At 41.5% G+C, this 15,691-nt stretch overlaps 1 protein-coding gene across 1 annotated transcript in view; it reads left to right on the forward strand.

The window, feature by feature from the left end:
• Positions 1–2,981: 2,981 nt before the first annotated feature.
• The window catches only part of slc1a7b (solute carrier family 1 member 7b), a gene marked incomplete at both ends in the record, with an annotated part of 48,547 nt that continues 35,837 nt past the window's right edge, over positions 2,982–15,691 (forward strand). The window contains one exon of the mRNA XM_080734714.1: positions 2,982–3,122. Within this exon, the coding sequence (XP_080590840.1) occupies positions 2,982–3,122 (141 nt within the window). The remainder of the gene's footprint in view (positions 3,123–15,691) is intronic.

The following is a 15,691-nucleotide window of genomic DNA, read 5'->3' on the forward strand; positions in this document are numbered from 1 at the left end:
TACATGCAGTGACAAATATCACCCTCCTCACCCAGCTTCCCTCCCCCAAACACTGGACAATTGTGGTCGGACAAATGCCCGACAAAACCGGATGCACTACGGTGGATTTGAACCCACAACCTCTGTGGTGGGAGGCAGGGACTTTACCAGTGCGCCACACCACCACCACACTCTCTGTCCCCCATGGTTCTCCTTCCACATGGTCATTGGCCATTAGCATATGCAGACCGTGAGGAAGCCCTTTTTACATGTTCCCAAATTCCGAGTTCGGCCTATGGGACCTGTTTGTCACAGTTACAATCATGGCCTGTGTTGTGAAATCTAGCCCAAGGAATGTTTTTCATGCAAAAAAAAAATGCTTGCAATGGATTCAGAATCATGAAGAACCCCTAGTTTGACCCCTCACGTGCTACTTAAAGCTACTTATTTTGGTGTGTTTTTTCCAGTATAGTGAAGTCAATGGGAAACTTTTTTTTTCGCAATGTTTCCGGCAGAGCAGGCCTCTCATTCTGTGTACCTTATTGACCAAATTAATAGGAAAAACAAAAATTTGGAGTATGTCATGATCAGGTCTTCTCTCATTTTGGCACTTTATTCGGCTATAAAGTGCTACATTAAAAGGAAAGAAACAGAAAGATTTAAAAAGGACTGAGATAATGAATAAAAAAAACAAAACAAAGAAATGAATGAATACATTCAGATAAGTGGTCACCTGTACATAGCTAAGAAACACGTCCCCGGGTATGGACTAGTCATTAAAGTTACAGTTATCTATCATTCTTGGTGTGGCCCTTAACCTTAAAATAACCTTTTATGAGAAATTAAGAATACATATATCTACAGTACATAATTAATCTGCCACTGTTAAATTGTCTAGATGCTGATGAAAAGATAAGTATCACTGTAATGTATTTTAAAGTGTTCAAAGGTTATTAGGCAGACATACAGTACATGCATTCTTTTCTACTGTGTTCACACAGTGTTCAGGTTATAAAATAGTTTAAATCCTAAACAGGCCTAATCTTTTTCCACGATTTTTTAAAATCAGGTATTAATAATAATGGAATTTATAAAGAATCAGACCAATAAGCAGAAGACATTGGTGTCGATAAAATCATAATCCCTATAGTTATACTGTCTAGAATAGAAATGTGGCACATCTCACATGACAAGCTGTTTCTCTCCTATATTATAATAGCCATCTCAGAGATCTGTGAGCTGCATTTCTGCTAATGCCCAGTATGTTCGAAAAGGCTTTTAAGGCATTATTATGGAATGGAAAGCCACAATGCACGCCACTGCTGCCATTACAGCGGAAGACAAAATCTTTTGAATGTACGAGATCTTCAATGGACACATTCACATTAAATATCACAGTGATTACATATTTTCTCCTTGCATTTCTGACATTTACAGTATCTTGGAATTGCACTCTGCTAATCAATTGTGACATTTTATTCTTAATATTAGGCCTACTTAAAATCCCAGGGTGACCTTCACATGAAGATTGCATTTATCCCCCTCCTCTCTCTCTCTCTCTCTCTCTCTCTCTCTCTCTCTCTCTCTCTCTCTCCAACCCACAATCTTCCTCACCCCTTTCAGCTCACCTCCTCATCCTCGCTGCTTCATCTTCACTCACTCATCCTCAACACGCCATCATCATCGCCTCTTCATCCTCTCACCCTCATCCTCACTCCCCCACTCCTTTCCTCTCTTAATCATTCGTGTCACCATTCCCATCCTCACCTACCCGACCTCACACCATCGCCCCCTCATCCACAATTTGGGCAAGGTCGCAGCCCGATTCAAGCTCAATTGACTTCCGAGGAGGTAATAAGTTGGCCTACTGGCAATGTGCACAAGACGTTTGACACTGATCGATCCAGCGGTTAACCCTGCTGCACAGTTGGCAGGTAGTGCAGCTTGGTTTCCAGCTCATCTTGTGTCCAGTTGGTGTACAGTCTATCTTTTCTTGGGAGTCAGGTCTGCCTGACCTGTGGTGTCTTCATTCGATGACAAGGCCGTGCTCACAGAGTCTGTGCATAGTCACATTTCTTGAGTTTTGGTTGTGACAGTGCTCAGATGTTTTGCCACTGTGTATTCTCTGTTAGAGATGCTGTATTTGGCAGTGAAACAGTGAAAACAGTGAAGTAAACCAAGTTGAAGAAATAAGGAAGCAAAGTCATTGACGTTGAGAGAGAAGTCCACTAATTACTGTATGATCATCACTATAGACTTCACTGGCTTCATTGTACTGTGTTCCCTCTTGTGTTCAAGTTGAAATAATGATAGACCAAAATGGACAGGACAGGGAATTACGTATCACTAGACTCTTTACAGCCACTCTAGTCTAGACTTGTTTCTTGTGAAGAGCAGAAATGAAAGTTCTGTGTTTTTGTGACTGAACGTTATTAATGATTAAGATTAATTAATAAAGACTCAGATTTGGTTAATCGCAGCATCATAACTTAAATTTAGCCAACAATGGCAGCAAAGACCACCAATCCATGCCACTGAGAGGCCTGGTGTTACCCCCTCCCTGTGTGACCTTTGTCCAATCACTTGTAGGTCTTTAATCCAGTGAAGCAGGCCTCTTTAATACAGGCCCACTCTAACAGGATTGGTGATGTTCACCCAGGGGACGTAGCCAACAGCTGCCGCAGCTCCCTGGTGGTCGGGAAGTTAGGCCCCAGTGGGTGGAGTTAGGTGGGAGGGGACGGGCGGGAAAACTCTGCTGATCTTCTTAGCTGGGCGCAGATTGCCACCGTGAAAGGACAAGAGGGATGCTCAGTCCAAATGTGCATTATAACGTGGAAGTCAACTGGACGATACCTCCCCGCCATTCCTGATTTTCTTCTTGGTTTCCTTTTCCATATCCTGCTTGAGTTATTTCCTTTCTTCCCTTTCTGTTCATCCTCACGCCTCAACCTCATATGTATATACGCATGGGTTGCTGATACAGCAGGGATAAGTGACTCGCGATGGTTGAGGCTTTGGACGCAGTGTGGGCGAGGACGAAGAATGTTTTTAAACAGAACGGACTCCTTATCTTGTCGGTGCTGGCTGTGATCATAGGTTGTCTTCTGGGCTTCTTCTTGAGGACACGCCGGCTAACAGAACAGGTCAGTCCCTCAAACGTGTTATCCACTTTGAAGCAGGTGACTAGGGTTGGGGATCGAAGTCCCATCCCAAACACCTGTGGAGTGCAGGGCCTGCTAACAGGTTCCCTGTAGTCCTGGCATTGTGCCCCCTTCCTCATCCTTTCCTCTGCTTCCACCCTGACATGGGTGCCATTTTCAACCAAATTAACCGTATCATCCCAAAAATAGGTGAACATTTGGCGAAAATAGCAGATCTACAACACCAAATCTCTTCAGTGAAGAGATTTGGTGTTGAAGGAAAAAAAGATGGGGACAAATACAGACCCTTGGGGGACCCCGGTCAATGAAGTATAAATATGATTTATTTATGAGTTATTTTGAGCAGTAACTGTCATACAGACCCTTGGGGGACCCCGGTCAATGAAGTATAAATATGATTTTTTTTATGAGTTATTTTGAGCAGTAACTGTCACTGTGAACCAATCATTAGGTTAGCCAGAGGATTGAAATATAAAATTAAATATAACATTTATTATATACATATACAGTAAATAGTTTTGAAAGGGCATGCCATCTAAATGTGTGTATTATTGTCAGGCAGATTTCCTAATTGTTCACAAAATATGGTTCTTACATTTTAAGATTTCATTCTAGCCGACTCTCTGGAGAACCGACTGATTTACAATCGCTCTGTGACTTATAAATGTTTAGCCAACACTGACTCAGTTATTCAGCCACGTTACTGGGATAATAATCTATTAAGGCCGAAGCTGTGGTGCTTCAATTGAGGTCATCCAAGTACATCAAGAGTAGAAACATTGCCAGATAGTTGTTGTTTTTCCAATTTAAGGACCACATTGGAAATAAGAAGAATTTATTGTGTTTTATACTTGACGTTTTTGCAAGAATGTCTAAGCAAATCATAATAAATAGTCTATGTGACAGTCATGACTTCACCCTGCTGAACGGTGAATGCTATAGTTCACGGTTTAAAACTAAATTAATCCATTTCAAAAGCACATATTCAGTTTGGATCAGACCACAACTGCAAGGACAAACGGAACCATAACAAGACAGGCTGTTGTTTTGCTACAGGCTGTAGCAAAACAACATGCATGTATCAGGCCTAAATTCTTCCACACATGTCTTCCCCTGTAGCCGGAGCCATCTTGTGAATACAGTGACTATTAGTTTTTCACTATATGAAATAACGATAACATAATTGTATACTGTATAAGCTTACAGGACATGTTTTATCTTTTCTTTTTCTTTTTAATTGCGAGTTCTGCTTTATTATTTCTGCTGAAACAGATCACTTTGATTGGACATTTCCTTCGTTTACATCTCTCCAATTAGAATAAAGCTAGCTCTATTGTCAAGCATGGCTAAAAATAGGAAGGAGACCCTTTTACTCTCACAGACAGGGATTACCATCCAATCACGCAAATGCTTGCTGTAATTGTACTTTAGCCAAGAGTGCCTGCAGTCTGACATGTTAAAAGTTTCTGTGTGTGTGCGCGTGCGTGTGCGTGTGCGCGCGTGTGTGTGTGTGTGTGTGTGTGTGTGTGTGTGTGTGTATGTAAGAATACATAGCTGTCAAATTATGATAATTCGTCGCAAAATGGCATGGAGTCCTTGAAGTCCTTGAACATCATGTCTAGCTAAGGTTAACTCCTCAAAAATATAGGAATGTAAACTACGGTTTAAAGGACCACTTCACCCATTTTCAACCTATATTCATATAATTTGTCCTCACTAATGCTCATTATAAGATGGCAATATTTCTGTCTATTCAGTCTGTGTCTCTGATGAGGGCTGTGGACATTTCAGAAGCCTGCCAGTGACAACACCTGTAGGCAGATTTGGTTATTTCAAACAAGAAATTAAAAAAGTAAAACATTTTATTAATGCAAAAACAATGGCTTCTATATCAGCATTCAACCTTTTCAAGAAGCTAAAATCCCCCCATCAATGGGGATTTTAGCTTAAAATTCCCATTGATGGTGTCATTGGTAGGCAGGTTTCCCAACTGTCCATAGTCCACCAATGAGACAAAGATTGAGTAGACTGAAACTGTGCCGTCTTATTATGAGCATCATTGAGGAAATGAAGATAACGTTGAAAAGTGCTCCTTTAACATAGGCAACATGCAGGTGCCAGCAGCCAGGTGCCAGCCGCTAGACCACTGTCTGGTTGCCAATGAGGAGTCTTTGCGCCTTTATTGATAGGACAGTAGACTGATAGGAAATGGGGAGAGAGTGACCCGTGGCAAAGGTAGTCGGGATCTGGAATCGAACCAGCGACACGCTGTCAGGCTACACTGAGCCTATGTGGTATGCCAGCGGGCGCCCCCTATATAGGATGTTTATCTGTCTCTATTCACAGTGAAGAAACAGAATGCAGCTTTCACTGCAATGCAGGTTCTAGAGTTTCTACTCCACAGGAAAATGTATTATTGTTGAATAATCTTCAGAGTTGTTGTGTGAAATTTATGAAAATGTAGTGTATGATATATTGATATGGTTCATGAAAGTGCAACATGAGTTTAGCAGTCATGCCGCAAAGTGCAAACCCAGTGACACTTGCTTACCCATTGACATAATATCCATTGTCTAATTTAGGGTTACAGTATGCTTTTAACATTTTTTTTTTAAAGAGCTAATCCATTCAGAATACTGGAAAGCAAAGGAGACAGTGCAGACCAGGGCTAGCAGTGAACTGGTGGCCCTAAACATGACATTTGTGGCCCCATAACTAAAAGAACCATACATACAAGACCAGTGATATCCAGGTCCATTACCGCCCCCACGCCCAATTAAAATGTATGCTTTATTGTTTTGTGTTGCTTATATAATTTCAAAAACATCTCTTCGATTTCCAAATATTAGATTTCACATTAAACTGCACTGTTAGTATGTGATTATTAATTATTAATCTACTTCCCATGGAGAGAAAGGTCCAGACAGAACAATTACAATTATTCCCCCATATTTAAATGCCTTTTACCCTCATCATTTGTTCTTGGCTTAGGCACTGTAAAGCGCCTGAATAACCTTGACAGCAGATGTTAGAGTTTACAGTAAAAACTCAGCACATCTCTTGATCATGGGACAAACCCCGTCCCAATTTCTTAGTTATGTTTTCTATGTCAGTAGACCATGTTCGATGACTGCCTAATGTAACAATTAGTTTTGTTTCATCTACCTGCTCCTAAATCCTTCAAAGACAAATTGAGTTTGTGGTTTTACTGTGATCCAAAGACAATGGATTTTGCCTTTGAGATGTTCAGGACCATCCTATTGTTCACCACCCACTCTGATATGTAGCCTATTGAAGTTCCTTAGAGATACAGACAGGTCTTCCACATTAGTAGCAGACATACAGTATATACAAAGCGGTGTCGTCAGAATACATGGCTTTATTGGCCCTGTTTAAGACCAGTGGCAAGAGCAAGTCTTTGTACAGAGTGACACTGCAACCCTAACTACCATGAATATTGAATATTGTGGGTATACCCTTCTATTTAATCATTTTGGGGATGTTGATGTTGTCATCTGCCCATTTGTCAATTTAATAAATTGGTTGATTAGAACTCATATTTTGGGACCATCGCTCCATTTTCACAATGGTTTGTAATGCAGGCTGCTATCCCAGGAAGTCATGTGATCCAAGATGGCCGCGGTGTGAATATGGTCTATAGCCTGGCTCCAGCCCCTGAATCGCTAGCCACGCCCATTAAAAAATATGTTGGAGTGATACGAAATGAAAATTCAGGCTGAGTGTCAGGCTAAGTTCTCTATCCTGATAGGATAAAATTGGTGTCCCGATCTGTTAACCCCTGTGATATTTGTCTGCACCAGGCCGAAGGCATGGCCGAGACTATGTTTTGAACCCTGTCCGTCCATCTGTCTGCATACAGCTAATCTCCGGCACTGTTGGCTTGGTCTCTGCCAAACTGTGCACACAGGATGCCAATCCAGAACTTCTGCCCCCACTTTTTCAGATCGGCATGACCATGAGGCCAATTTTACATTTTGTCCAAACATCATGCAAATCGGTACACAGTATCTCTACAATCATGTGATCAACATGGATCTGTCCAATTTCCCATATTCCATCCTGATTGGCTAAGATTGGCTTCCAAAGTTTTTGAACAAAATGCCTCAAATCATGCATCATGCACCAACTTTTGTGAAGCACATTTTTTTATATTATACTCCTCGGTTCTGTCCAAAAATCACACAAATCGGAACACAGCATCTTTATAGTCATGTGATCAAGACGGATCTGTCCGATATTAATTAATTAATATTAACATAAGAATACATAAATGTATTTGAAATTAAATAAAAGTGTTACTTGTCAGGATTCCAATTAAAAAATTGCAAAAATAGCAGATCTACAAGCTCAAAACATGTTGCACTGCGTGTCTGTAGGTTGACAAGCTTTATGGTGATGCTGATTTCCTTGGCACCTGCCCACAGAGCCAAAACTACTAGTAAATGGTGTACTGACCATGGTATTACTGGGCTTAACTGGCCTGACCTGAACCCCACAGAGAATCTGCGTTGTGTTATGTGTTGTCAAGGGGAAGATGAGAGACACCAGACTCAACCACACAGATGAGCTCAAGGCCTCTATCAAAGCAAACCTGGGCTTCCATAACACCTCAGCATGGCCATAGGCTGATCACCTTCATGCCACACCCCATTGAAGAAAGTTGTTCAAAAGTATTCCAAGTTACAAGTACTGAGTGCATAAATTAACATAAGCTTTCTGAAGACATTTCTGTATTGTAAATACAAAATACAAATCTTTAATTATATTACAGAAGAAAATGAACTTTTACACAATATTCATTTTTTAGATGGATCTGTATACAACATTAAAATAAATTAGAATTAGGCTGAAATGCGATGGTTTTAAGTAATGTAAAAACCTTGATGGACTGGGCAGATCCAGAAGTAGCCAATACTACAGTTTTGATTAATTTACTTTTCTTTTCACATGATGGCAGTACAGTATGTCACATCTGAGTTATGCATGCATTATGAAGCTGTAAACACTGGAAGCAGGTGTCTACAATGGAGTTAAGAAAGTTAGAGCAGTGTTTTATTTCCCTCTGCTCTATAGTCCCAGTAACAGAATCCTGTGTTTCAACATAACTCATACATTCAATAGGATTCTGGCTCTCTGGCTCACATCACACTTGGCTGCAAAAAAGCTGTCAAACTCTGCTTGCCCTGCTTACTTGTCCTTTGACAACAGCTGCACTTACCCCCTTTGACACACATGCACAGAGAAACACTCACACAAGCATTCTCTAAAATGGGATCCCGCTCTTATAGAGCAAACTAAGCTCTCTCTGCTTAATGCCGTACAGAAAAGCTCTTTAGCTGTCATTACTGTACGTGCCAGCCTCACTCTGTTGCCTCTCAATCCATGTTTCTCTGTCATTTCTCCTCACACTCCCAATCTTGTATTTAATGATATCCTTTTTGTACCTTGTACATCTTCAATCATCGGAGTGCTCTTGTCTCTTTGTAATATAAATCAGTAGCCTACATCTAGGTGTACATTACTCTCTATTTGTCTATTTATTACTTAACTCTTAAAATGCTTTCTTTTATCTATCTAGTTCAGGGGTTTTCAAAGTGGGTGCCGGGGCACCCTGGGGTGCCGTGACAGCAGTCCAGGGGTGCCGCGAGATAATCTGATAATATTTGGAATCTATTTGGACACTTAAAAAATATGTAGTATAATTTCAAACTTGATGTACAAAGTTATTTTCAGTCAGTTCTAACCAAAATGGCTATTATCTCAATGTTTTCCTGGCAACATAATCGCTAAAATATGCTATAAATATAAGGTGCTGGGAGTGAAAATCATGAATATAATATAGGGATGCCTTGAATGAAAAATATATTTATAGAGGTGCCCTGAGCCAAAAAGGTTTGGGAACCCCTATAGCTATTCACTCTTAAAATGCTTTCTTTCAAGTTTTCATTATATCCTTCCTCAACTTAGCAGTTCTTCCCATGCCGTACAGCTGCTACAGAAACGGACAGGATGTGCCGGTTTTCATAGTAAACTGCAACGTTTACTATGAAAACCGGCACATCCTGTCCGTCAGTCAGTCTGTCCGTCCTTAACGCCTCAATGTCTATAGCTGACATATCCATATATGGACATATTTTGTCAGTCTAACCAGTGTGGTTGCGCAACATGAGTCACACTTGCAAATGAACACTGACCTCATGAAACCCTGGATATCCATACATGGAGACGACTGGATCATCACCTAGATCTCCATATACGGAGCTGGTCAATACTTCTACATCTGACCTCACTCCAAATATGGATATAGCTGACCTGTTCTGACATCACAGTGATGACTCGACCAGCTCAGCAGAAGGGTACAGGGGCGGACCGCGGGGGCCCGTCCGTCAGCTATGGTCAGATCACATGGATCTTATCATCTTTAGTTTATTAGGATGTGGATGCACTTTGCGTGCTCCCGCGCCGCCTCTAGGTGGGCAGGCGGGCCCATTTAAAACTTTATCAACTTCAACAGCTGACCATCGGTGCATGCTATGTCATCATCAATCACTTGTCAACACAAGCCAGCAAGCCTTCAGCAGTGCGTTGTTTACGCATGGCTTAATCATGAGCGGAAATGCATATAAACTGTGCCGAGCGGTAATTCTCAAAATTGAGAAGGATTAAAAACTACTTGAGAAGCACAATGGGACAAGAGAGACCTACTGGACTGGCCATGCTGTCAATAGAAAGGGAACGTGGATGATTTTGCAGAGCAGAAAGGCTCCTGGAGTCCCCTTCAAATAGTGGTGAGTAGGCCAATAAGATATACGACATTGCATAGTTGTTGTAGGCTGCTGTGCCAGTGTTTCCTAAGCAGTTCACCAATCTAACCATTGATATTTTAATACTGTGAGTGTTGGCGGAGGTGGTGGCGGTGGGGGCCCGATCATTGTGGCTTGCTTACAGGCCCGGTTCTGGTCCGCCAGTGGAAGGGTATACTGTACCGGTATGCCAAAGCGCCCATGTGCACGTGCCCATGTGCACACACCCATGTTCGCAACCTCCCCCTTAGGGCGTCTTACTAGTATATACACACACACACACACACACACACACACACACACACACACACACACACACACACACACACACACACACACACACACACACACACACTCCATGAATTATGGTAAATAAAAAGATGTTCATTTATAGAGCGCCTTTATCCAAACCTTACATTCACGCTCATCGCTAATGTATAAATTAAAATAAATATTGCACATTCGTTTAGAGAGAAAGCTGTTCAAGTGGCATGAGGTAGACGGTAGAGGACATGATAACCGGTATTTCTTACCAAATGTTAGATTGATGTGTTCATTATCTATGTACATTGTGATATGTCAATAAATATATCTTTTTTTAAAAAGGAAGAGGTACACAATAGTGTCAAGGGTGAGAAGGATCAGAGATGGTCTTTCCTGATCGCTCGCATTATGGTCCTGGAGTGGTACAGGTCTTGAAGAGACGGCAGGTTGCGACCGATGACACACTTGGCTAACCAAATGACCCGTCCTTGACAGTAGAGGCAGCGAACCAGATGGTGATGGATGTTCAGAGTAATGAAGAATAGAACAACAGGGGCGCTCGCTGGCCTTGCGGTCCAGGCTCATACCGCATATAGGCTCTAATGCTTGACAGTGTGTCGAGGGTTTGAATCCCGTTCCCGACGATCTTTGCTGCATGTCTCTCACCATCAATAAAGGCATAAAAGCTGAAAACAAATATTTAAAAAAAGTCAAAAAATAAGAATAGGGTATGCGCATGCATAAAGTGATCGAGTGGCAAAGTGAGTTTAACATTGTAATAACACTTTTCTGTTTGGATGTAGGTGTTCCAGCATAACTTCCGGGTATGATGATGATGTCACACGCATACACTCTATAGGACAACAAGACATGCATCAATAAAAGCCAAATATTGGATAGACTTTCCTTTACTCAGTGCAGATAAAACAGCAAAAAGAGCAAGAAACTAAACAAAAAAACATAACAAAAGGACAAGGAAAACTAATTAAAGATGAGTCACATGCCCGCTCTTCATTTCAGTGCTTCATTCGTTGTCTGGAAAATAATGATATTGCTATGACAGAATGAACATTCTTGGTCACTTGCAATTATGTTGTTCGTTTTCTATTGACTAGAGATGAAATGGCTCACAACAGCCATGGGGTAATTGCAGTTCTGAGCTCTGGACTGGATAAGTGACCAACTCCTACATAGTGAATTCTCTCGACCTTGAGTTGACTTAATTGACAGGAAATAGATGGAGAGGTCAGAACTAGCCAATGTCACTCTCTGATTGACCATACATAATAAACCCCAGCTGTTGCAAGAAATGGCAAAAACTAAGTGGTTGAAATACAATGTATATATTGTATGTTAGAAGATCCATCTTGATACAAAGACTCCACATTTACTGCTTGTTGACTCCTGCTGGGAGTGGGAGGTGGACCTTTACTACGAGGGCATAGAAAAGAGTCAATGACGTCACCATAACACAGAGCTGTATGTAATCGATAGAAGCACTTGTGTATGTGGCCTATCCTTCCTCCTAATGTACTCCAGAGGGAAGGTGGGCGTGAGGTGCATGCACGATTAAACATTATTAAATAAAATTGTTGTCGTTCACGGAATATAAATATATTTGGGGTAGTGTCTTCCTTGGCCAACTGTCTGACAGCATGCATAAATGAAGAAAAAAACAAAACAAAACTCGATCATCCCGTCCAAAATATGATACAATAACACACTTTGAAATAAGGCACAGTTGGGGGTGCTAGAAGTGTGTGCTGTGCAAAGTTAATGTTTTCCAAATAAATAGTACAATTTTAATGACAAAATAAAAACTAAAGGAGAGACTACATTATTAATAATGCAATATTGCAAATATTCTATTCTTTGGCTGCTGTTTCAGTTTTGTTATGCCATTATAAGCAGTTTAAACTAGACTGCACTCTGTCGAGGTGCCAACTTGCGTCTTGTGCACTTGTGGCCATATACTTACTGTATGACCAACTTGTGCGCCAGTACTGCGATCGGTGCTGTTCGGTGCTATCAGTAAGTATGTGGGTGGGAAAGTTGGCACTCTGTCGAGGTGCCAAAGCTTGCTCCTTGCTATTTATATCAGGTTGCACTTGTTGATGATGACGCCACCAAGAATGCTGGTCCCTCATTGGCTAAAGGTGGCCGTAAACACAGACAGATACCGCTGGCGCAAGTAATAATAGGAGGTGGCTGCTTATCAGGATACTTGGTTATTGTTCATTCAAAATTGCAGATTGGACAATATAATGTCCAATCAGAGGTCAGAAAATGGTTAACAAGGGGCACGGTGGTGCAGTCGGTGGCGCTGTCGCCTCACAGCTAGAAGGTCCTGGGTTTGTTTCCCGCCGGGGACGCTGGGGGCGTGTTCTCTCCTCCGCGTCATCAGCGGGCATACCCTAGGTGGGGTTGGCGAAAGGGACTTTCTGTGTGGAGTTTGCATGTTCTCCCTGGGTTGTTTGTAGGTACCCTCACAAAAAACATGTAGTAATCCTGGTCTCTATAATGCCTCACCCTGGCCAGCCGAGGCGCCTGATGAAGGGGAAAGGAACTGGTTGGAATAATGTGTTCCTTCCACGCACTACGTCCTGGAAACTCTGTCTGTCAGGTGATAAGAAGCCTAATCACTCCTCATGTACTGAAGGAAGCATGAGCTCAGTTCAGGGGCCTCCCAGGTTGGCAGAGGGAAGGTAACACCCAGGATTACAGGTTAGGCATTGGCACTGGGTGAAGAATGGGTTACAAAATTGTGGGATAAAAAATGTAAAGAGAAAGAAAAAAGTTAAAAACTAATTATATATTGTGATGTCAAGCGAAGCAGGACCAATCGTGTCTGATTGGTGGATACCAAATTGAGGATCCACAATGTGCTCCCTGAACCAATCTAATCCCAAACTGCACACAAACTAACCACTATCTCTTCTTCCAGAGGAGTATTGCCAATTAAGTTCCAGGCTGCTGTGCCGCTGCCTCTTATGAACTAGCTCTATTCCCAATATGGATATGCAGATACAGTACATAAGCCGCAGAATCAGACACAGAGTCTACCTTTCTATAGTCTCGCGTAGCCAGACAACTATTCCACAATCTCCGAATGCTATGGGAGCATTTACAAATCGCGTTAGGCAACAGTCTGGCCACGCAAGACTAACCTTTCTATATCTATGGTAGGGAGCTTATCAAGGGGATTCCTGTTTACCAGTGTTGCCTTGTCTGCTTATACTGTAATAAGCGACTTTAGGGGCTTGTTTTTAAAGTGTACACAGTAGTTGCTTATTTGGGCTTGCTTCTTAATGTTTTTGAAACCAGTGGTTCCCACATTTTTTCATGTCAAGGACCCCTAGATTAATAAGTATTTGTCCGAGGACCCCATCTGAAAATATTTTGTGCCAGAGGGACCCCCATACATAATTTTGTTGTTAAAAAAAATGTTTCAAAAATAGCAAAATACACAAAATATTTCCAGACATCTCTCCCCATTGTGATAGGTGTAATTCAGCGGCCGACGCAAATTTTCTTCACAGTTATGCCCTGTGCCCCAACCTAAAGAATTTCTGGATTGAAATATTCAGACTATTCTCCAGAATACTGGAGGAGGTAGAGATAGAACCAGATAGAGGTGGAAAAAGTACTGAAAAATCCTACTCAAAGTAAGAGTATTGTTACTTTCGTGAAATACACAAAGTATAAGAGTAAAAGGTAGCCTATTTAAAAACTACTCTTTGAGTAAAATACACATTACATTAATTACATCATGAGAACATGTAATCTCTACCATCCGGGGAAGGCACATCGTACACTGCATTATCCACCTGTTTCCGCAAGACTTTACTGTAGCATTATCTGCGGGACACTTCCGGTTAACAGCAGACATACAAGCTCACGCCGCGTGCCACTCGCCTTCTGCGCAATGCACGATGGGATGTTGGAAATTGTTGGAATTTCATAATGAACAACTTGTTCAGTTGTGGCCAGGGATGCGCACATTATTATTCACTTTCCTGTGTTTGTCTTTCTTCTTCTTCTTTGTCAGATGAGCTAGCTCCCCTGTCAGGAAGTTTGACAATATCAGGAGAATCATTGTCAGATTCAGATTCATTCATTTTCTCCCAGTCAGTTCTCATGTTATCCTTGCTTTGTTTTGTTTCTACTTGAGCTTCTTCTTCTCGTCCCTTGGTTGCAATACTGCCACCTGCTGGAAACCAGCAGTCCCATATTGCTTTCATAGCTACAGTATGTAAAAAACCTGCATTTACTTTACTTATATACTGAATTTAAATGACTCTAACTCATTGTCCAAATGAAAAGTAATGAAGTATTCAATTACTCTATAAAGTAAGAGTAAAAGTAGAGCATTTAAAAATTACTTTAAAAGTACAGATCCTCAAAAAAACTACTCTTGATTAATTACTCGAGTACTTTTACTCAAGTATTTTCCACCGCTTTTTGGGGGGGTTTGAATGTACACTTTTGGTTAAGTAAAGCAGCCATGTTTGGTTGTCAAAAGTGAGGATGAGAATTCACCCCATACGTACATTTAGAATTGTGTTTTCCTTCACTGTATCGGTGTATGTGTGCATGGCATGGTGTGTGTGTGTGTGTGTGTGTGTGTGTGTGTGTGTGTGTGTGTGTGTGTGTGTGTGTGTGTGTGTGTGTGTGTGTGTGTGTTTGTGTGCGTGCGTGCGTGCGTCACGGTGCGTGCGTGCGTGCGTGCGTGCGTGCGTGCGTGCGTGCGTGTGTGCACTACGGCTAATCTCCGGCACCACTGGCCTGTTCGATGTAAAACTGTGCACACACACTTGCTGGGTGCCATAGTAGAACCTCTACCCCACATTTTTCATATTGGCCTGTTATAGCACCACCAGGAGGCAGATTCTTGCAAAAACAAAATGTATATTACTGTGTACTGTAAAAAATATATGCAAATCGGTACACAGTATTTCTATAGTCATGTGATCAAGATGGATCCGTCATTTTTCATAACATGGCTAAGACTGGCATCTAAAGTTTGCAGGAGTGGTTGGCTTTGAACAAAATGCTTCAAATCATGAACATTTGCTATGAAAGGCAGAGGAAGAAAAATATTACAGTGCATTACATTCACCCATTAACATACACATTCATACACCGATGGCAGTGGAACGAACCTGAGAAGGATAGAGTCCGCAACACTGGTCATATTCAGCTCTGTTTTATTGCTCTGTTTTAGTGGAACGAACCTGCTTATCGGGAGCAAAAGGTCAGGTTAAAATTGTATGGGTTCCACATGTAGAGGTGAAGGAAGGGGAATGAGAAAGTGGATCAGATGGCAAGTAAGGCTTTAGAGAAAAGGAAAATATAAGGTTACCATTAGTAATGTGGAAGTTAATGTGTAATGGGAGAAAATGTATCAAATGTGTCGAGAAAGGTGGGATAGTGAGGAGAAAGGGAGACATTTACCGGTATATA

This window comes from Nannobrachium achirus (assembly GCF_963921795.1).
Source record: "Nannobrachium achirus genome assembly, chromosome: 1".
Classification (NCBI taxonomy): domain Eukaryota; kingdom Metazoa; phylum Chordata; class Actinopteri; order Myctophiformes; family Myctophidae; genus Nannobrachium; species Nannobrachium achirus.